General features: G+C 37.9%; 1 protein-coding gene across 1 annotated transcript in view; it reads left to right on the forward strand.

Moving 5' to 3' along the window:
• AKT3 (AKT serine/threonine kinase 3) overlaps positions 1-24,698 on the forward strand; it is a 393,469-nt gene that overhangs the window by 354,459 nt on the left and 14,312 nt on the right. The window contains exon 16 of the mRNA XM_060128626.1: positions 23,540-23,642. Coding sequence (XP_059984609.1) covers positions 23,540-23,642 — 103 coding nt within the window. The remainder of the gene's footprint in view (positions 1-23,539; positions 23,643-24,698) is intronic.

Raw genomic sequence — 24,698 nt, forward strand, 5'->3', positions numbered from 1 at the left:
GGGTCTCTGGGAGACTCTCCAAGACTAGCAGGTAGATCTGGCCCAGTTTCCAAGCAAATTACTGCTTTTGCCCTGGGTCCTGGTATATGTGAGATTTTGTATGTGCCCTTTAAGAGTGAAGTCTCTATTTCTCCCAGTCCTTTGGGACTTCTGAAATTAAGCCCCACTGTTCTTCAAAGCCAGATGCTCTGGTGACTCATCTTTCCATTGCAGCACCCCAAGGGTGGGGAGCCCAACGTGGGACTCAGAACTCTCATTCCTGCAGTTCTCCAGTTTGTGGGTTGCCCACCTGGGGAAATGGGACTTGTTTTAGTGCAAGTATGCCCCTCCTACTTGTCTCCTTATGGTTCTTTCTTTATGCCTTTAGTTGTAGATCTTTTCAGGTAGGTTCTGGTTGTTTTCATCAATGGTTGTTCTGCAAATAGTTGTGGATTTGTGAATTTGGTGTGCTCATGAGAGGAGGTGAGCTCAGGGTCTTTCTACTCTGCTATCTTGGCCAATCTCCTCCTCCCTCACTTTAAAGCTACTGTGCTTATCCCAAACACTGTCCCCTGGTTCTTCATGGCAGTAAGATTGTAGGTTTCTAATCCAAGTTTTAACCCTGAATGGTATAGACTAGGGTCCATTTTCAGGCTAAAAGCCACAAAAATGGGAAGTTCATTGAGCACCATTCCTTCTTCGTAGTGTCTACGTCCTCTGTATATACCTGTTGCTTCCCAGAACCTTCATATTTTTTCCAGAGTTTCCAACTTTTCATATTTTTTCAAGAGTTTATAATTATCCATAGGAGGGTTGATCCAATAGGAACTGCTTGGCCATTAACACAAGCAAAACTTAGTATTTGTTCTGAATTGTGCATTATTACATACCAAATATAAGTCTTTTCTTCTGGTGACACAGTAATGCTTTCTCTTCATGCAAGAAGTATCCCACAGGGCTTCCCTGGTGGCGCAGTGGTTGAGAGTCCGCCTGCCAATGCAGGGGACGCAGGTTCATGCCCCGGTCCGGGAAGATCCCACATGCCGCAGAGCGGCTGGGCCCGTGAGCCATGGCCGCTGAGCCTGCGCGTCCAGAGCCTGTGCTCCGCAACGGGAGAGGCCACAACAGTGAGAAGCCTGCGTACCAAAAAAAAAAAAGAAGTATGCCATTTGCATTTCTGTGTGATGAGCACTGCATGTCAGAGGTGGTAGGAGTATTTCAAAGGATACCTAACCTAGGTTTTAAGAATAAAGAAACAGTTATGGAGCCTGCACTTCAGGGTTGGATTAGAATTAATAGGAATTTTATTCACGTTATGATGCTTTTGGATAACTTTAGTATGAAAATTTCAGGCCTTGGTTTTCTCATTTGAAAATGAGGGGTTTGGATTAGGTCTATAATAATTCTTTCCAATGCAAATATTTTATAGTTCAATTAAAATGCATTAATAAGAGATACTCCAAACCTACTTCTTTGTTCTTCTTAAGCAATACATGCAGACCTCGTTTTATTGCACTTCCCTTTATTGTGCTTCACAGATAATGCACGGTTTTGCAAATTGAAGGCTTGAGCCAATCCTGCCCCCAACAAGTCTATCAGCGCCATTTTTCCAGCAACGTTTGCTCACTTCATGTATCTATCACATTTTGGTAATTCTGGAAATATTTCAAACTTTTTCATTATTATTATATTTGTTATGGTGATCTGTGGTCAGTCATCTTTGATATTACTATTGTAATATTTTGGGGGCACCATGAACCACACTTGTACAAGATGGGCAATAGATGTTGTGTGTGTTCTGACTTCTCCACTGACTGGGCATTCCCCCATTTCTCTCCCTCTCCTTAGGCCTCCCTATTCCCTGAGACACGACATTATTGAAATTAGGCTGATTAATAACCCTACAGTTGCCTCCAAGTATTCAAGGAAAAGGAAGAATCACATGTCTCTCAGTTTAAATCAAAAGCTAGAAATGATTAAGCTTAGTGAAGAAGGCATGTTGAAAGCAGAGATAAGCCCAAAGCTAGGCCTCTTGCTCTAGTTAGCCAAATTGTGAATGCAAAAGAAAAGTTCTTTGAAGGAAATTAAAAGTGCTATGACAGTGAACACACAAATGATAAGAATGCAAAGCAGTCTTATTGCTGATGTAGAGAAAGTTTGAATGGTCCAGATAGAAGATCAAAGCAGCTACAACATTGCCTTAGTCGAAAGCCTAATCTAGACTCATGCCCTAACACTCTTAAATTGTTTGAAGGCTGAGAGAGGTACGGAAGCTGCAGAAGAAAATCTTGAAACTAGGAGATGTTGGTTCATGAGGTTTAAGGAAAGAAGCTGTCTCCATAACATAAAAGTTCAAAGTGAAACAGCAAGTGCTGATGTAGAAGCTGCAGCAAATTATCCAGCTAAGATAATTAATGAAGGTGGCTACACTAAACAACAGATTTTCAATGAAGTTGAAACAGCCTTCTTTTGGAAGAAGATGCTCTCTAGGAGTTTCATAGCTAGGGAGGAGAAGTTAATGCCTGGCTTCAAAACTTCAAAGGACAGACTGACTCTTTTGTTAGGGGCTATTGCAGCTGGTGACTTTAAGTTGAAGCCAGTGTACATTTATCATTCCAAAATTCCTAAGGTGCTTAAGAATTATACTAAATCTACTCTGCCTGTGGTTTATAAATGGAACAACAAAGCCTGGATGACAGCACATCTGTTTACAACATGGTTTACTGAATATTCTAAGCCCACTGTTGATGCCTACTGCTCAGACGAAAGATTCCTTTCAGAATATTACTACTGCTCATTACAATGGACCTGGTCATCTAATGGAAATGTATGATGAGGTTAATGTTGTTTTCATGCCTGCTATGACACATCCATTCTGAAACCCATGGATTAAGGAGTCATTTCAATTTTCAAGTCTTATTATTTAAGAAATTCATTTTGTAAGGCTCTAGCTGCTGTAGATAGTGACTCTTCTGATGGATCTGGGCAAAATAAATTGAAAGCCTTCTGGAAAAGATTCACCATTCTAGATGCCATTAAGAAAATATCATGATTCATGAGAAGAAGTCAAAAGTTCAACATTAATAGGAGTTTGGAAGAAATTGATTCCAACCTTCATGGGTGACTTTGAGGGGTTCAAGACTTCAGTGGAAGAAGTAACTGCAGATGTGGTGGAAACAGCAAGAGAACTAGAATTAGAAGTGGAGCCTGAAGATATGACTGAATTGCTGTAACCTCATGATAAAACTTGAACACATGAGGAGTTGCTTCTTATGGATGAGGAAAGAAAGTGGTTTCTTCAGATGGAATCTACTCCTGGTGAAGATGCTGTGAAGATTGTTGAAATGAAAACACAGTGTTTAGAATATTGCATAAATTTAATTGATAAAGCAGCAGCAGGATTTGAGAGGATTGAGTCCAATCTTGAAAGAAGTCTACTGTGGGTAAAATGCTACCAAACAGCATTGCATGCTACAGAGAAATCATTTGTGAAAGGAAGAGTCAATCGATGCAGCAAACTTCATTGTTATTTTATTTTAAGAAGTGTTCACAGCCACCCCAGCCTTCAGCAAACAGCACCCTGATCAGTCAGCAGCCGTCAACATGGACGCAAGACTCCCCACCAGCAAAAAGATTAGGACTCACTGAAGGTTCAGATGATGGTTAGCATATTTTAGCAAGTTATTTAGATATAATGTTATTGCACACATTATAGACTACAGTATAGTGTAAACATAACTAAATGCCCTGGGAAACCAAAAAGTTCTTGTGACTCGCCTTATTGAGATATTAGCTTTATTGCAGTGGTCTGTTCCAGAGCCAGTGATATCTCCGAGGTATGCCTGTGGAGTAATTCAGATCATTTCAAGTCCTGTGTAACTGAAAATTTCCCAGATTAGCTGGTAGTGCTGCTTGTTATTTCTTCTAATTTTACGATTCTGCTGTTCAGCTGCTAGGGTACATATACAAGGAGAGGCTTGGATGTACAACTTAGGAAAGATAGGTGTGTGTTTAGAACCTCTTATGACCGCTTTCGTAGAAACTGCTCTCTGACTCTCTTCCTTCCCTCAAATTAAACTTTCACCTTTTCCTCCTCAGCTTTTAAAGCCCCTACCTTTCTTTCTTTACTTCTCATCAAAATCTTATCCCCCCAACCTAGGAGCTCTCTTATCACTGGATCTTTTCTAGGGAGTTGATCTGATGTGATAATGAGAAGGTGGCTGTCATTGCAGGAACTTGGGCAAAGGAGGTTTGGTTCTTGGTCATCCTCATAGAAATATAATATGAATTTCTCTATGAAAATATTATGATTATTTGTTGGTAGCTTTATTATTAGCATTTCTTTTTTTCCTCTGTATTTTAGGTTTGATAGACTTTAATATTACTGCCTGGGAGCCTGCCCACACTGTGTAGGATTTTTTTGTTTGATTTTGTTTTCTGTCTATTGAAATAGGTCTCAGGTTTTCTCCAACCTCCTTGCAGGCTTTTGTAACAAAACTGATTTATAAATTGGAAATTGCCTATATATAATTTCTCCCTAGTTTACATACTCATTTAACTTTTGCCCATGTTTTTGAACATTCCTAATCGGAAATAGTGATGAGTGGCTGCCACACTGCTGATGCTGGACAGTACCTATGAAATCTCCTGGACGAGGGATAAAGAGTACGTTGTTTCAGCAGGTTCTTAGTGAAAACTGAGGTTTATAATGCATGCAATTTGCCCATAATCACTATCATAGAAGCAAAGTCATTTTTACTGCTGTCCCCTGACTTTCAGTAAGACCCTCTTCATTTCACTAGTGAGAACTGTTTTACCTTTATTAGCAGCTCTTCTCCAAGTATAAATGAAATCTTCAAATATGCCTTGTATGTATGGATGTTTGTGAATAGTATCACCTATGGACAGACCTACAGTCATTGAAATGAATGCTTGTGAACTTTTTAAATGAGAAAATGTATCAAGGAAAAAAAACATGAGTTCAAATTTCTGAGAATTACTTTTAAAGCAGTTCAAATCAAATACTGTTTGTTTAAAAGCCCTTCTAAGTTCCAAATGTATTAATTAAATGTTTAATGTGTGTTATAGCTAAAATAGTCATTTCATTGGGATCAATTTATGATATAATAATTGTATGTTAGTGTATATCTTGGATCCCTTGGTGCATTTTTTATAGGATCAAGGTCAACATTATGGACATGAATTACTATTGTGTGATTTTGCAAAAATGAAATATAGTTTTTTGAGCTTCTGATCATCTGTCAAGAAAAGTTAATTGACATGGGAAAGGTTAGCAGAAAATATAATTAAATCTTGTGTGTCATAGATCTGTTAGTTTTGTTTGAAATAAATCCTTTCCATATTCCCATTTTTCCAATACATGCGTATATTGGAATACACACACGCACACACACACACACACACACACACACACACACACACACACACACACACACACAAACCATAAAACCAGTTTTTCAGAAGAACTAGAGATTAAATAAACCAGAATCCCTACCTAATCTTAGTTATTCTCTTGAGTTATTTTGAAGAGGTGGAATTATAGCATCAGATTAATGTCTGTGACAAATCTAAGCATTCAGTAGTTGGCAGTTTTTACTGTGTCTGTGTTGCCAGTACTTTTGATCCATGTATGTCATCACAGAATGGTGTAGGAAATAACCACAGTATTTATTTAATTAAAGTGGCAATTAACGTTACATAATCACTGTGTCACCTTTCTCTGAAAGTTTCAAGCCCTGCTATTTATTTTAGAGCACCTAAACTGAAAACAGAAGAATATACAGACTTTGTGGTAGCAACTGATTTTGTTGCTAAGGAAGGTCAGGGAGACTGACCTTCAAACACCCATGCTGTCCTTCCAGCCATACCAGAAGTGGTGAATATGACTTACTCTAGCAAGTTTGGGTAATTTTTTTCTCTCTCTGTTCTTTCCCTTACACTGTAAAGAAACATAAAAATATTTACTTTTAGAAATTCTAGATAGCAAATAGCAGACTGATTTTGTAACAGTTAAAATTTGGTAGAGGGTCAGTGTGGGAAGTGTGGTAGAGGATCACTGCAGAAAGGAGTTACGGAGCTGCAACTCTGCTGCCACTGTAGGTACTTGAGGTTGTAAACCCAATTATATCTATACCTTTTCAGTAAACTGAAAGCACTGTCTTGAACCCAGCACCTTGATCTTCCTGTTTTGATCATTGGGAACTAAGTTTTCTGAAAACAAATTAGCTTTTAGAGAAAGAACTGTGCCAAGTTTAATGTGTCTTTGGGAAAATATGTTAAGTTTGCAGTTAATGACACTATGGCCATTCATTGAGTTAACATATAACAGTAGCTGAGATTTACAGTTGAGTGTTCCTGACTTTGTCCATGCCTTACCATTACTAAATGAAAGCTTACATTGTGGCCATTGATGCAGGAGTGTTTTGAGAGATGTGTGCAGAGAGAAAAGAAGACGATATTAAGACGATATTGGTTTAAAGACAAAATAGAAAATTAATGTGTTAGCCTGCTAGGGCTGCCATAACAAAATACCACAGACTGGGTGACTTAAACAACAGAAATTTTTATGTTATCACAGTTCTAGAGACTGGAATCTAAGATCAAGGTGTTGGCAGGGTTGGTTTCTTCTGAAGCCTCTTTCCTTGGCTTGCAGATGGCCGCCTTCTTGCTTTGTCCTCTATGTGTGTATGCTCCTGGTGTCCTTTTGAGGGTCCAAATTTTCTCCATTTATGAGGACACAAGTCAGGTAGGATTAAGGCTAATGCCCCATTTTAATGTAATCATCTCTTTAAAGGCCCTATCTTCAAATAGTCACTGGGAGAGGTTAGGACTTCAGCATATGGATTTGGAGGGAAATACAGTTCAGCCCATAATAATTAAATATTTGAAATTTGTTCACTTATTGTTTAAATGTATATTCTAGTAATCTGTGATAAAATCCAAGCTCTGAGCATTCTTGATGATTTCTGTGAGTATACCTGTTGAATACTGTACCATTTTCTTGCAGATCTCTCTCACATCTTTCCCCATATATGAAATTTTAGGGTTTTTACTTCCCTGTACATATGTTTACATTTCACTGTATTGCCTTCTTCTTCTGTGTGTGAGGGGGGCTTGGGCAGGAAATAATGTCCTCCAGCATAAATATCTTTAACTAATGTCTGGAGAAGCAATCAAAAGCAAAAACAGTTTTCATGCAGTCTTCACATTCTAAGTACTATAGTAGAAAGAGCTTGGGTTCAGGAAACTTAGGTTTTTGCTGCTTCAGTTGCTATTTGTATCATCTTTAGCAAGTTATTTTACTAACTTTAGTTTTAATTTCCTCATCTCTAAAATGGTAGACTGAATGTTCTCTGACATCCGATTGAATGATATATTCACTTATTCAGGAAGTATTGAGTACTAGTATGTGGCAAGCACTATTTAAGGAATTAGGGATATAGCCTAAGTGTAAAACAATGTCCCAGATGAGACAAGTATAAAACAAATAGCAAGATGGTACATTTAATCCCAACCATATCAGTAATCACATTAAATGTAGATAAACTCTAAACACAGTTAAAAGACAGAGATTGTCAGACTGGATAAAAAGCAAAAAACACCTCTATGTGGATTAGAGAAACCCACTTTAAATGTAAAATACAGATAGTAAAATGGGAAATGATATTCCATGCTCATACCAATCAAGAGAAGACGAGAGTGCTTATATTAATATCTATGAAGTAGATTTCAAAGCAGGTAATATTACTGGAGATCAGGAGGATTATTTCATTATAACAAAGGGATCAGTTCATCAAGAGGACATAACAATCTTAATCATTTGTGTACCTAATAACAAAACTTAAATACATAAAGCAAAGCTAATAGAACTGCAAGGAAAAATAGATAAATCCAAAATTATAAATGGATATTTCAATACCTATCTTCAAATAATTAATAGAAGTAGAGAGAAAATCATTAAGATTACAAAACACTTTAGGAATACTATCAACCAAACTTAATCTAACTGACATTTATAGAAAACCACCCAATAACAGAAGACTTATTCTTTTCAAGGCCATACAGAACACTTACCATGATATACCATATTCGGGCAAAACAGCTCTCTATAAATTTAAAAGGATCCAAATAATTTAAAGCATGTTCTCTTTGAATGAAAGGGAATTAAATTAGAAATCAAAACAAAAGGATATGTGGAAAATTTCCAAGTATTTGGAAACTAAACACAATTTAAAATAATCCACGGGTCAGAGAAACCAGCAGGAAAATGAGAAAGTATCTTGAACCGAGTAAAAATGAAAGCAAAATGTTATCTGTGGGATACAACTAATACAATAGTTCAAGGGAAATTTATAGTACCAACTGATTATATTTGAAAAGAAGAAAGGTCTAAGATCAGTTCTATCTTAAGAAACTAAAATAAGAGGAACAAATTAAACCCAGTGTAAGTAGGAGAAAGGAAATAATAAAGATTGGGACAGCAGTCAATGAAATAGAAAAATAATAGAGAAAATCAATGAAAGGAAAGCTAGTATTTTTTAGAAGACTGATAAATTTCTAACAAAATTTAACAAAAAAGTGAGAAGAAAATTATTAATATTATGAATGAGAGAGGTGACTTTACTACAGATTTTATGGGTTTTAAGTGGTTTATAATGATATATTATGAAAACCTTTGTCAATGAATTCAACAATTTTGCTGAAATGGACAAATTTCTTGAAAGACACAAACTGCCAAAGCAAAAGAGATAATCATGAATAGCTTTGTGTGTGTTAAAGAAATTACATTTGTAGTTAAAACCCTTCTCACAAAGAAGACTCCAGACCCATGTGGCTTCACCAATGAATTCCACTGAACGTTTAAGTAAGAAATAGTATCAGTGCTATACAAGTTCTTTTGCAAAATTGAATATTAGGGAATATTTCCTAATTCATTCTATGGGGCTAGCTTAATCTGCTACCCAAAGCAGGCAAAGACAGTACAAGAAAAAAAACTATAAACAAATTTCCTTAATAGACATATATGTAGAAAAAACACTTAACATGATTTTAGCAAATTAAGTCCAAAAAAAGATTTTTTAAAAAAACAGCACATCTTTACCAGGTGGGGTTTATTCCAGGAATACAAGGTTGGTTTAATTTTCAATTAATCACTATAATTTATCATATTAATAGACTGAATAAATACACGTTTATCTCAATGGATGCAGGAAAAGAAGCATTCAAAACAAATCTTACATCCATTTCTGATTTAAGCCAAAAAGCAAGCAAATAAAAATACTCCCAGTAGACCTGGAATAGGAAACTTCTTTAACCTGATAAAGAACATCTATGGAAAACCTTTATTAAATATCTTAATGAAGAAAGACTGAATGGTTTCACAAGGCAAAAATGTTCACTCTGTTCACCATTGTACTGGAGGTTCTAATAAGGTAAGGCAAGAAAAAGAATTTAAAATGCATATAGATTGGAAAGAAAGAAGTAAATCTGTCTTTATTCATGAACAACATGATTTATATATGTAGAAAATCAGATGGAATCTATAAAAAAGCTACTAAAGTTTAACCCATGGGTGTACTTGATACAAGATGAATATATAGAGTTCAGGATATAAAAAGAATTGTAATTTTATACAGCAGCAACAACCGAAAGTGGAAATGAATAAAAATATTATTTATGATAACAACAGAAATGTGAAATACTTAGCGATACTTTTCTTTTTTTAACAGCTTTACTGGAGTATAATTGCTTTACAATGTTGCGTTACTTTCTGCTGTATAACAAAGTGAATCAGCTATATGTATACATACATCCCCACATACCCTCCCTCCTGCGCCTCCCTCCCACTCTCCCTATTCCTCCCCTCTAGGTGGTCACAAAGCACCAAGCTGATCTCCCTGTGCTTTGCAGCTGCTTCCCACTAGCTAGCTATTTTACATTTGGTAGTGTATATATGTCAGTGCTACTCTCTCACATTATCTCAGCTTACCCTTCCCCCTCCCCGTGTCCTCAAGTCCATTCTCTACGTCTGCATCTTTATTCCTATCCTACCCTTAGGTTCATCAGAACCATATTTTTTTTAGATTCCATATGTATGTATTAGCATACAGTATTTCTTTTTCTCTTTCTTACTTCATTCTGTATGACAGACTATAGGTCCATCCACCTCACTACAAATAACTCAATTTCATTGCTTTTTATGGCTGAGTAATAATCCATTGTATATATGTGCCACATCTTCTTTATCCATTCATCTGTCCATGGACATTTAGGATGATTCCATGTCCTAGCTATTGTAAATAGTGCTGCAGTGAACATTGTGGTACGTGTCTCTTTTTGAATTATGATTTTCTCAGGGTATATGCCCAGTAGTGGGATTGCTGGGTCATATGGTAGTTCCATTTTTAGTTTTTTAAGGAAGCTCCATACTGTTCTCCATAGTGGCTGTATCGATATGCATTCCCACCAACAGTGCAAGAGGGTTCCCTTTTCTCCACACCCTCTCCAGCATTTACTGTTTGTAGATTTTTTGATGATGGCCATTCTGACTGCTGTTAGGTGATACCTCACTGTGATTTTGAGCTGCATTTCTCTAATGATTAGTGATGTTGAGTATCTTTTCATGTGTTTGTGGGCAATCTGTATATCTTCTTTGGAGGAATGTCTACTTAGGTCTGCCCATTTTTGGATTGGGTTGTTTGTTTTTTTGATATTGAGCAGCATGAGCTGCTTGTATATTATGGAGATTAATCCTTTGTCAGTAGCATCGTTTGCAAATATTTTCCCCCATTCTGAGGGTTGTCTTTTTGTCTTGTTTATGGTTTCCTTTGCTGTGCAAAAGCTTTGAAGTTTCATTAGGTCCCATTTGTTTATTTTTCTTTTAATTTCCATTTCTCTAGGAGGTGGGTCAAAAAGGATCTCGCTGTGATTTATGTCATAGGGTGTTCTTCCTATGTTTTCCTCTAAGAGTTTTATAGTGTCTGGCCTTACATTTAGGTCTTTAATCCATTTTGAGTTTATTTTTGTGTATGGTGTTAGGAAGTGTTCTAATTTCATTCATCTACATGTAGCTGTTCAGTTCTCCCAGCACCACTTATTGAAGAGGCTGTCTTTTCTCCATTGTATATCCTTGGCTCCTTTGTCAAAGATAAGGGGACCATATGTGCATGGGTTTATCTCTGAGCTTTCTATACTGTTCCATTGATCTATATTTCTGTTTTTGTTCCAGTACCATACTGTCTTCTTTGCTGTAGCTTTGTAATAGAGACTGAAGTCCGGGAGCCTGATTCCTCCAGCTCCATTTTTCTTTCTCAAGAGTGCTTTGGCTATTCGGGGTCTTTTGTGTTTCCATACAAATTGTAAAATTTTTTGTTGTACTTCTGTGAAAAATGCAATTGGTAGCTTGATAGGGATTGCATTGAATCTTTAGATTGCTTTGGGTAGTACAGTCATTTTCACAATGCTGATTCTTCCAATCCAAAAACATGGTATATCTCTCCATCTGTTTGTATTTAATTTCTTTCATCAGTGTCTTACAGTTTTCTGCACACAGGTCATTTGTCTCCTTAGGTAGGTTTATTCCTAGGTATTTTATTCTTTTTGTTGCAATGGTTAATGGGAGTGTTTCCTTAATTTCTCTTTCAGATTTTTCGACATTAGTGTATAGGAATACAAGAGATTTCTGTGTATTAATTTTTTATCCTGCTACTTTACAAAATTTATTGATTAGCTCTGGTAGTTTTCTGGTAGCATCTTTAGGATTCTCCATGTATAGTATCATGTCATCTGCAAACAGTGATAGTTTTACTTCTTCTTTTCTGATTTGGATTCCTTTTATTTCTCTCTCTTCTCTGATTGCTGTGGCTAAAACTTCCAAAACTATGTTGAATAATAGTGGTGAGAGTAGGCAACCTTGTCTTGTTCCTAATCTTAGAGGAAATGGTTTCAGTTTTTCACCACTGAGAATGTTGTTGGCTGTGGGTTTGTCATATATGGCCTTTATTATGTTGAGGTAGGTTTCCTTTATGCCCACTTTCTGGAGGGTTTTTATCATAAATCAGTGTTGAATTTTGTCAAAAGCTTTTTGGCATCTATTGAGATGATCATGTGTTTTTTATCCTTCAGTTAGTTAATATGGTGTATCACATTGATTGATTTGCGTATATTGAAGAATCCTTGCATTCCTAGGATAAATCCCACTTGATCATGGTGTATGATCCTTTTAATGTACTTTTGGATTCTATTTGCCAGTATTTTGTTGAGGATCTTGGCATCTATGTTCATCAGTGATATTGGCCTGTAGTTTTTTTTTTCTGTGTGTGTGGCATCTCTGTCTGGTTTTGGTATCAGGGTGATGGCTTCATAGAATGAGTTTGGGAGTGTTCATCCCTGTGCTATATTTTGGAAGAGTTTGAGAAGGATAGGTGTTAGCTCTTCTCTAAATGTTTGATAGAATTCACCTGTGAAACCATCTGGTCCTGGGCTTTTGTTTGTTGGAAGATTTTTAATCACAGTTTCAATTTCAGTGTTTGTGATTGGTCTGTTCATATTTTCTATTTCTTCCTGGTTCAGTACTCGAAGGTTGTACTTTTCTAAGAATTTGTCCATTTCTTCCAGGTTGTCGATATTACTGGCATATAGTTGTTTGTTGTGGTCTCTCATGATCCTTTGTATTTCTGCAGTGTCAGTTGTTACTTCTCCTTTTTCATGTCTAATTCTATTGATTTGAGTCTTTCCCCTTTTTTTCTTGATGAGTCTGCCTAATGGTTTATCAATTTTGGTTATCTTCTTAAAGAACCAGCTTTTAGTTTTATTGATCTTTGCTATCGTTTCCTTCATTTCTTTTTCATTTATTTCTGATCTGATCTTTATGATTTCTTTCCTTCTGCTAACTTTCGGAGTTTTTTATTCTTCTTTCTCTGATTGCTTTAGGTGTAAGTTTAGGTTGTTTATTTGAGATGTTTCTTGTTTCTTGAGGTAGGATTGTATTGCTGTAAACTTCCCTCTTAGAACTGCTTTTGCTGCATCCCATAGGTTTGGATCATTGTGTTTTCATTGTGATTTGTTTCTAGCTATTCTTTGATTTCCTCTCTTCAATTTCTTCAGTGATCTTTTGGTTATTTAGTAGTGTATTGTTTAGCCTCCATGTGTTTGTATTTTTAACAGTTTTTTTCCTGAATTCATATCTAGTCTCATAGCGTTGTGGTTGGAAAAGATACTTCATATGATTTCAGTTTTCTTAAGTGTACCAATGCTTGATTTGTGGTGCATGATATGATCTATCCTGGAGAATATTCCATGAGCCCTTGAGAAGAAAGTATATTCTGTTGTTTTGGGATGGGATGTCCTATAAATATCAGTTAAGTCAGTCTGATCTAATGTGACTTTTAAAGCTTGTGTTTCCTTACTTATTTTCATTTGGGATGATCTACCCATTGGTGAAAATGGGGTGTTAAATCCTCTACTATTATTGTGTCTGTCAATTTCCCCTTTATGGCTGTTTGCATTTGCCTTATGTATTGAGGTGCTCCTATGTTGGGTACATAAATATTTACAACTGTTATATCTTCTTCTTGGATTAATCCCGTGATCATTATGTAGTGTCTTTCTCTGTCTCTTGTAATAGTCTTTTCTTTAAAGTCTATTTCATCTGATATGAGTATTGCTACTCCAGCTTCCTTTTGATTTCCATTTGCATGGAATATCTTTTTCCATCCCTCACTTTCAGTCTGTATGTGTCTCTACATCTGATGTGGGTCTCTTGTAGATAGCATATATATGGGTCTTGTTTTTGAATCCATTCATCTAATATGTTTGTTTTGGTTGGAGTATTTAATCCATTTACATTTAAGGTAATTATCAATATGTATGTTCCTACTATCATTTCCTTAATTGTTTTGGGTTTGTTATTGTAGGTCTTTTCCTTCTTTTGCGTTTCCTGCCTAGAGAAGTTGCTTTAGCATTTGTTGTAAAGCTAGTTTGGTGGTGCTGAATTTTCTTAACTTTTGCTTGTCTGTAAAGGTTTTAATTTCTCTGTCGAATCTGAATGAGGTCCTTACTGGGTAGAGTAATCTTGGTTGCAGATTTTTCCCTTTCGTCCCTTTAAATATGTTTTGCCACTCCCTTCTGACTTGCAGAGTTCCTGCTGAAAGATCAACTGTTAACCTTATGGGGATTCCCTTGTATGTTATTTGTTGCTTTTCCCTTGCTGCTTTTAATATTTTTTCTTTGAATTTAATTTTTTAATTTTTTATTTTATTTTTTTTTTTGTGGTACGCAGGCCTCTCACTGTTGTGGCCTCTCCCATTGCGGAGCACAGGCTCCGGACACGCAGGCTCAGCGGCCATGGCTCACTGGCCTAGCCGCTCTGTGGCATGTGGAATCTTCCCGGACCGGGGCACGAATCCGCGTCCCCTGCATCGGCAGGCGGACTCTCAACCACTGCGCCACCAGGGAAGCCCTGAATTTAATTTTTGATAGTTTGATTAATATGTGTCTTGGCATGTTTCTCCTTGGATTTATCCTGTATGGGACTCTCTGTGCTTCCTCAACTTGATTGACTATTTACTTTCCCATGTTAGAGAAGTTTTCAGCTATAATCTCTTCAAATATTTTCTCAGGCACTTTCTTTATCTCTTTTTCTTCTGGGACCCCTGTAATTTGAATGTCGGTGCTTTTAATATCATCCCAGAGGCCTCTGAGACTGTCCTCAATTCTTTTCATTCTTTCTTCTTTACTCTGCTCTGCAGTAGTTATTTCCACTATTTTATCTTCCAGGTCACTTATCCATTCTTCTGCCTCAGTTATTCTGTTATTGATTCCTTCTAGAGTATTTTTAATTTCATTTATTGTGTCGATTCATCCTTGTTTGTTTGCTCTTTAGTTCTTCTCGGTCCTTGTTAAACACTTCTTGTATTTTCTCCATTCTATTTCCGAGATTTTGGACTGTCATCACTATCATTACTCTGAATCCTTTTTCAGGTGGACTGCCTATTTCCTCTTCATTCGTTTGGTCTGGTGTGTTTTTACCTTGCTCCTTCATCTGCTGCATATTTCTCTGTCTTATCATTTTACTTAGTGTGTTTGGGGGTCTCCTTTTCACAGGCTGCAGGTTTGTAGTTCCCATTATTTTTGGTGTCTGCCCCCAGTGGGTGAGGTTGGTTCAGTGACTTGTGTAGGCTTCCTGGTGGAGGGGACTGGTACCTGTGTTTTGGTGGGTGGGGCTGCATCTTGTCCTTCTGGTGGGCAGGGCTGCATCCGGTGGTGTGTTTTGGGGTGTCTGTGAACTTAGTGTGACTTTAGGCAGCCTCTCTGCTAATGGGTGGGATTGTGTTCCTGTCTTCCTAGTTTTTTGGCATGGGGCCTCCTGCACTGGAGCTTGCTGGCCGTTGGTGGAGCTGGGTATTAGTGTTGAGACGAAGATCTCTGGGAGAGCTCTCGCCAATTGATATCACGTGGGGCTGGGAGGTTTCTGGTGGTCCAATGTCCTGGACTCGGCCCTCCCACCTCAGAGGCTCAGGTCTGACACCCGGCCGGAGGACCAAGACCCTGCCAGCCGCATGGCTCAGAAGAAAAGGAAGAAAGAAAGAAAAGAAAAAAAAAAAAACAGACGGAACTCTAGGACATGTGGTAAGAGCAAACCTAAACAGACAAAGTCACACAAAGAAGCATACACATACACACTCACAAAAAGAGGAAAAGGGGAAAAAAATTTAAAAAAATAAAAAATTTAAAAAAGGAACAGAGCAACCAAACCAATTAACAAATCCACCAATGATATTAAGTGCTAAAAACTAAATTAAGATAAAAATAAAACCAGAAACCAATTAGATGCAGAAAGCAAACCCTAAGTCTACAGTTGCTCCCAAAGTCCACCACCTCAATTTGGGGAACATTCGTTGTCTATTCAGGTATTCCACAGATGCAGGGTTTATCAAGTTGATTGTAGGGATTTAATCCAATCCTCCTGAGGCTGCACAGAGAAATTTCCCTTTCTCTTCTTTGTTCACACAACTCCTGGGGTTCAGCTTTGGTTTTGGCCCCACCTCTGTGTGTAGGCTGCCCTCAGGAGTCTGTTCCCCGCCCAGACAGGAGAGGGTTAAATCAGCAGCTGATTAGGGCTCTCTTGCTCACTCAGGACAGGGAGAGGGAGGGGTACGGTAGTCATAATTGGATTGTGGGGCCAGCCTGTGGCGGCAGAGGCTAGCGTGACATTGCAACTGCCTGAGGTGCACTGTGTGTTTTGCCGGGAAAGTTGTCCTTGGATCACAGGACCCTGGCAGTGGAGGGCTGCACAGGCTCCCAGGGGGGTGTAGGTAGTGACCTGTGGTTGCACACAGGACTCTTAGTGGCAGCGGCAGCAGCGTTAGCAGTTCATGCCCGCCTCTGGGGTCAGAGCTGATAGCCGTGGCTCCACCCGTCTCTGGAGCTCGTTTAGGCGGTGCTCTGAATGCCCTCTCCTCGCGCACCCTGAAACAATGGTCTCTTGCCTCTCCAGCAGATCCATACTTTTTCCCATACTCTCTTCCGGCTAGCTGTGGTGCACTAGCCGCCTTCAGGCTGTGTTCACGCAGCCAACCCCAGTCCTCTCCCTGGGATCTGACCTGTGAAGCCCGAGCCTTAACTCCCAGCCCCCACCCGCCCCGGCGGGTGAGCAGACAAGCGTCTCAGGTTGGTGAGTGCTGGTTGACACTGATCCTTTGTGCAGGAATCTCTCCACTTTGCCCTCTGCACGCCTGTTGCTGCCCTCTCCTCCGTGGCTCTGAAGCTTCCCCCCTGCCCACCCATTGTCTCCACCAGTGAAGGGACTTCCTAGTGTGTGGAAACTTCCTCCCTTCACAGCTCCCTCCCAGAGGTTCCCTATTCTTTTGTCTCTTTTTTTTTCTTTTTTCTTTTGCCCTACCCAGGTATGTGGGGGTTTTCTTGCCTTTTGGGAAGTCTGAGGTCTTCTGCCAGCATTCAGTAGGTGTTCTGTAGGAGTTGTTCCACACGTAGATGTATTTTTGATATATTTCTGGGGAAGAAGGTGATCTCCATGTCTTTACTCCTCTGCCATCTTGAAGGTCTCTTCTAGGGATGCTTTTGACAAGATTTGAAAGACCTTTTTACTGAAAACTAAAATAATTGTTGGGAGAAGTTAAAAACAGCCTAAAACAATGGAAAGATATACTGTGTTCATGATCTAGAAGACTCAATATTTTTAAGATGTTAGTTCTCTCAAAATTGATAGGTAAATTCAGCACAACCCTAATCAAGACCCTAGGAGGTTATTCTGTAGAGATTATTAGGTTGATTCTAAAATTCATATGATATATAGAGGACTTAAAAGAGCCAGAACAACTTGACAAAAAAATGAAGTTGGAGGGCCTACCTACCTGACTTCAAGACTTATTAACTCACAGTAATCAAATCAAGAGAGCTTGTTAATGGACAGATAACATCTTTATTCACCATAAAGTTGGGCAAAGAGATCAATACAACACAATAGAAAATCTGGAAAGAGACTCACATATATATGGTTAATTGACTTTCAATAAAAGTATAAATATAGTTCAACTTAGTGCTGAAACAATTGGACATCCATGTTAAAAAAATAATTTGCAGTATATATGAAATTAACTCCAAATGTATTATAGTTCTGAACATACAGGAGAAAAATCTTTGTGATATTAGGTTATGCAGAGATTTCTTAGACAAGGGCAAAGCATGATCCATAGAAAAAAAGTAATAAATCAGACTTTATCAAAATTAAGAATGTGTATTCTTCAAAAGTCACTGATAAGAGAACGAAGAGAGTAGGCACAAATCACAAATCTGATAAAGGACATGCGTAGAGAGTGTATAAAGAATTCTCTAAACCTAATGAGAAGGAAAAAAAACGACAAATATTTGAGAAGACACTTCATCAAAAAAGAAATAAACTTGTGAAAAAGGTGATTGATTATTCATTAGAGAAATATAAATTAAAACATAGTGAAATACCACCACATATTAGAATATAGAATAAAACATATTAGAATAAAACAATGTTGGCAAGACTGTGGAACAACTAGGACTCTTCTTCGCTGTTGATAGGAACATGCAGCAATGCAACTACTTTGGGAAAGACTTGGACATAAAGATTCTTAGCAGCTTTATTTGTTATAGCCCCAAACTAGAAGCAACCCAGAAGTCCATGGAGAGGTGAATGGATAAACAAATTGAGGTACATCTGTATGATGGAATATTACCCAACAGTAAAATGGATGAGCTATTGATAGAAGCAATGATGTGGATGAGTGTCAAAATAATCATGCTAAGTGAAAGAAACCAGACGAAGAATATATACTATTTGATTCCAAATACGTAAAAGTCAAGAAAATATAAACAAATCACTCATGGCAGAAAGCAGGTCAGCTATTGCCTGCAAGGGGATAGAAGAGAGGACAGGATTACATAGGGTTATGAGAAAATATCTACAAGTGATGGGTATGTTCACCGTCTTGATTTCATGGGTATATACATATGTCAAAACATCAAATTGTATACTTTTTTTGTACGCTCTTAAGATATGTGTGCAGTCTGTTGTATGTCAATCATAAAACTGTTCTTTAAAAGTACTTACCCTTGTGGAACTTGTATTTTACTGGGGAGGAGGTGTAATGACAATAAACCTGTATTTTGCATGTGTATATATAGGTGTGTATGTGTCAGATGTTGAAAAGTCTTTTAAAGAAAAATAAAGCAATGTGAGGATAGAAAGTAATGGGGAGGGCAGCTGTTTGAGAGAGGAGGTCAGGTAAATGTAGTATCATGACATTTTAACAGACTAGTTTAAGCGCCCTGTAATCTTTTGAAAACTGTTTAAAGATTTGTTTCAGTTTTTTTAAAGTTTCAGGTGACCATTCTGTCTCTCATCTAAAAAGATAACAGCTTTCCCCTAACCTGAAGGCAGATTTAAGATTTACATTTCTGCCATCAGAAGGAACCATATGGGAAGGGTGGGCAGAGGTAAGCAAAACCTACTCCACATGCCCAATAGAAGCCCATTTCTGCTCGGAGAATTTCTTCTGGTTAATTCTTTTTTATTGAAAGGATGAGACCTATTTTTTGAACATTTGTAGAATGGTGAATCAGAAAGAAAGTCACAACCAGAATCCCAGTCTCCTACTTGCCTGCCAGAGAGGCAGTTATCCCTCAGTTTTCTAAAAGGAAAACCAAAAATTCTCCACTCACTATCATTGTTGGTGTTGTGTGCATGTGTATGATGCCGGTGAGGGACTTTAAAAATCATTGCTCTTGTGGAACTTTTATTTTATTGGGAAGGAGGTGTAATGGTGATGCATGTGTATATGTGTCAGATGTTGAAAAGTCTTGAAGAAAAACAAAGCAGTGTGAGAATGAGATTTTGAATGAATAGAAGAGGGAAGATTTCCATCAGTGGAGTGAACTGCTTGCTTGTTTCCAGTCATCCTAACAGAGCAGCTAGAAACGTGTTCTGGTACCTTAGCAGCCATTACAGCTCATCAGTGGAACCTGAATTTGTTTCAGTTCCCAAAAAAGTGATTGCTAATGATAGAGACTTTAGAATATCTGTGTACTGGGGGCATAGAGAAAGAATGTTAAAAAAAAAAGAAATTTAAAATGCTTTGTAACATGTGCTGCAAACTGAAATGTGGTGCTTTATTTCGAAAAAATGCTTTTAATTCTGCTCATCCCTTGGTTTTCTAAAACATAGTTTGAAAATCCTAAAGATGCCACCAGAAAACTACTAGAGTTAATCAATGAATTTGGTAAAGTAGCAGGATACAAAATTAATGCACAGAAATCTCTTGTATTCCTATAACTAACAACGAAAAGTCTGAAAAAGAAACTAAGGAAACACTGCCATTTACCATTGCAACAAAAAGAATAAAATACCTAAGAATAAACTATCTACCTAAGGAGACAAATGACCTGTATGCAGAAAACTATATGACACTGATGAAAGAAATTAAAGACGGTACAAACAGATGGAGAGATATACCGTGTTTTTGGATTGGAAGAATCAACATTGTGAAAATGACTGTACTACCCAAAGCAATCTAAAGATTCAATGCAATCCCTATCAAATACCAATGGCATTTTTCACAGAACTAGAACAAATAATTTTAAAATTTGTATGGAAACAAAGGCCCCGAATAGCCAAAGCAATCTTCAGAAAGAAAAACAGAGCTGGAGGAATCAGGCTCTCTGACTTCAGACTATACTACAAAGCTACAATAATCAAGACAGTATAGTACTGGCACAAAAACAGAATTATAGATCAATGGAACAGGATAGAAAGCCCAAGATAAACCCACTCACATATGGTCACCTTATCTTTGACAAAGGAGGCAAGAATATACAATGGAGAAAAGACAGTTTCTTCAATAAGTGGTGCTGGGAAAACTGAACAGCTACATGTAAACGAATGAAATTAGAACACTCCCTAACACCATACACAAAAATAAACTCAAAATGGATTAGACACCCAATTGTAAGCCTGGACACTATAAAACTCTTAGAGGAAAACATAGGAAGAACACTCTTTGACATAAATCACAGCAAGATCTTTTTTGATCCACCTCCTAGAGTAATGAAAATAAAAACAAAAATAAACAAATGGGACCTAATGAAACCATAAACAAGATGAAAAGACAACCCTCAGAATGGGGGAAAATATTTGCAAACGAAGCAAGTGACAAAGGATTAATCTCCAAAATATACAGGCAGCTCATGCAGCTCAATATCAAAAAAACAAACAACCCAGTTCAAAAATGGGCAGAAGACCTAAGTAGACATTCCTCCAAAGAAGATATACAGATTGTCCACAACAACATGAAAAGATGCTCAACATCACTAATCATTAGAGAAATGCAAATCAAAACCACAGTGAGGTATCACCTCACACCAGTCAGACTGGCCATCATCAAAAAATCTACCAACAATAAGTGCTGGAGAGGGTGTGGAGAAAAGGGAACCCTCTTGCACTGTTGGTGGGAATGTAAATTGATACAGCCACTATGGAGGTTCCTTAAAAAACTAAAAATAGAACTACCATATGACCCAGCAATCCCACTGCTGGTCATATACCCTGAGAAAACCATAATTCAAAAAGAGTCATGTACCACAATGCTCATTGCAGCTCTGTTTACAATAGCCAGGACATGGAAGCAACCTGAATGTCCTTCGACAGATAAATGGATAAAGAAAATGTGGCACATATATACAGTGAAATATTAGTTAGTCATCAAAAGGAACAAAATTGAATTATCTGTAGTGAGATGGATGGACCTAGAGTCTATCATACAGAGTGAGGTAAGTCAGAAAGTGAAAAACAAATACCGTATGCTAATGCATATATGTGGAATCTAAAAAAACGGTACTGATGAACCTAGTGGCAGGGCAGGAATAAAGACACAGACGTAGAGAACTTACTTGAGGACACAAAGGGGGGGAATGGGAAGCTGGGATGAAGTGAGCATTGACGTATATACACTACCAAATGTAAAATGGATGGCTAGTGGGAAGCTGCTGCATAGCACAGGGAGATCAGCTTGATGCTTTGTGATGAGGGTGGGAGGGAGGCTCAAAAGGGAAGGGATATGGGGATATATGTATAAATATAGCTGATTCACTTTGTTGTACAGCAGAAACTAACACAACATTGTAAAGCAATTATATTCGAATAAAGATGTAAAAAAAATAAATAAAATAGCATGAATTAAAAAAACACATTGGAGAATAATTTAAAGATTTTTGTCTTATTTAACATAAATTTGGTGACAGTAACAGTGGAAAATGCATTGAATGATGCCAGTTGTGTATTTGTTTCTGTAAAATTTTTATAAAATATACTAATTTCTGTCACTCTGTTTTCCATTTTTCTATCTGAATGGTATTCATCAGAGCACATACTCTGACTCCATGCCCTGAGTCTGGGCTTCCTATGTTAAAAAGAAACCTGTAGGCTCTCACCTGTGAGGCTGGAGCCCTGAGAATCAGGAGCCCCCTCCTGGTTCCAGTCCCTCCCAGCCAGTCCCTTCCCAGGTAGCGGAAGTGGAGGCTCACATGGCTCAGGCTTGTGTCATCTCCAGCATCCCAAGACTTTCCCCCATCCCATGCCTGCTGCTGGTCAGAGGCGAATGAGTCCAGTTCTCTCAACCCTGGAGCAGTTACTCTTAATCTTTGGGGTCATGGTTCCTTTTGAGGAATGGGATAAAATCTATGGACAAAACGTTTGCACGTCACTTCGGGGGCTGCCAAGAACCCCTGTTCCAGAGGGTTTCAAATAAGCAGAGTTATATTTCTTTGCCGCCAAGTATAGAGGCAGCACTCAATCTGTGATCTATGTAACAACTGTGTTGGTAACAACTATGTTATCAAATTGCACTTTTAATAATAACCTGTTCAGCTAGGCACCGGGAAGAGCTAGAGAAAGCCAGCAAGGTTGCGCTTTTCCCACCCTAGGAAGAGCCTACATTTTGTTTCAGCCCAAATCCATCGGTTTTGTATATATTTTACTAGGAAAAAATATTAGGACAGACTTTTCAGTATCCTCTTCCCACCCTATTTTTTATTTTCTGCTTTTTTTAAACATCTTTATTAGAGTATAATTGCTTTACAATGGTGTGTTAGTTTCTGCTTTATAACAAAGTGAATCAGCTATGCGTATACATATATCCCCATATCCCCTCCCTCTTGTGTCTCCCTCCCACCCTCCTATCCCACCCCTCTAGATGGTCACAAAGCACCGAGCTGATCTCCCTGTGCTATGCGGCTGCTTCCCACTAGCTATCTATTTTACATTTGGTAGTGTATATATGTCCATGCCACTCTCTCACTTCGTCGCAGCTTCCCCTTCCCCCTCCCCCTGTCCTCAAGTCCATTCTCTACATCTGCGTCTTTATTCCTGTCCTGCCCTTAGGTTCTGCAGAACCTTTTTTTTTTTTTAGATTCCATATATATGTGTTAGCATACGGTATTTGTTTTTCTCTTTCTGACTTACTTCACACTGTATGACAGTCTCTAGGTGCATCCACCTCACTACAAATAACTCAATTTCATTTCTTTTTATGGCTGAGGAATATTCCATTGTATATATGTGCCACATCTTCCTTATCCATTCATCTGTCGATGGACACTTAGGTGGTTCCTTAAAAAACTAAAAATAGAACTACCATATGACCCAGCAATCCCACTACTGGGCATATACCCTGAGAAAACTATAATTCAAAAAGAGTCATGTACCACAATGTTCATTGCAGCTCTATTTACAATAGCCAGGACATGGAAGCACCCTGTTCTTTGGTTCTCAATTATTCTGTTTCACATAATCCCTCAAATATAATATAGAACAACCAGGTACCTACTGTTCTGTGTTTAGTCTTGACTGTGAAGCCAAATACCACATCTACCTTACACAGTCACTGAGCAGTCTAGCCTCTTGCACTATTCATTTAGTATTTGCTCTCTAATTTTATCCTAGAAATGAATTTTCCTAAACTGAAGTCTGTTAATAGTACTCTTTTGCTTCTTACAGCTTGTACCTCCTTTTAAGCCTCAAGTAACATCTGAGACAGACACCAGATACTTTGATGAAGAATTTACAGCTCAGACTATTACAATAACACCACCTGAAAAGTGTAAGTAAATCTAGAAGGAAATTGATTATGTTCTAATGCAATTGAAGAAAACAGCCTATTTTTTTAACTGGATATTTTCAAGGTCAAATTCCACAGTGACTTATTCTGTTCCATTTAAGAACATGGGGTTTTCAATGTGGAAATATCTAAATACAGGTAGCTAAGAGAAAAGTTTTTTTGAGTAAAAAAAAATTATATGTGGAAAAATTGTAGAGTTAAGAATTATAGACTAAATTATAGACTAACTAGCCCTTCCTTACTATTCTCTAATAGATTATTTTGACATCAGCTGAAAGGATTCTGAAATGAAGACCTCCCACATTTCCCACTGCTCATTCAGACACAACCTTCTAAATTTTGCTAATTCTGGTCTCCTGCTTACTTAGTAGTTTTTAAATTCACTTTAAACTGAATCACTCTTTTTTACTTAGCTGTGTCTTAAGCAGTAATATCTGTGAAGACATAATTTGGTTTGCTAGTAATTTTTGATATTATAAATTAAATTACATATCTATTAAAGCTATACATTCATGCACCACTTAAAATCATTCCACATATACTAGTGTGTGCCCTACACTTTGGTGAAGACATTTCACTTAAAGGGAAGAAAAGGTTGTTATATAATTTATAAACATTCTCATATGCTGACAGAGGTCTGTATTCTGTCATCATTAGTTAAGGAGTAAAGATAAAATTGAGTTTCAGGGACACATTTGGATAGCTAAAAGATTTCTTCAATCACACATCTTTTGGCTCACAATAACATCATTTTAGTTTTTTTCTCCTTTTCTTTTTTATTATATCCTTTCCTACATTCCTTCCCCTCTCTTTTCTTTTTAAAAGGCAGATTAGGGGCTTCCCTGGTGGCACAGTGGTTGAGAGTCCGCCTGCCGATGCAGGGGACATGGGTTCGTGCCCCGGTCCGGGAAGATCCCACATGCCGCGGAGCGGCTGGGCCCGTGAGCCATGGCCGCTGAGCCTGCGTGTCCGGAGCCTGTGCTCCGCAACGGTAGAGGCCACAACAGTGAGAGGCCTGTGTCCCGCAAAAAAAAAAAA

This window comes from Lagenorhynchus albirostris, chromosome 2 (genome assembly GCF_949774975.1).
Source record: "Lagenorhynchus albirostris chromosome 2, mLagAlb1.1, whole genome shotgun sequence".
NCBI classification, from domain to species: domain Eukaryota; kingdom Metazoa; phylum Chordata; class Mammalia; order Artiodactyla; family Delphinidae; genus Lagenorhynchus; species Lagenorhynchus albirostris.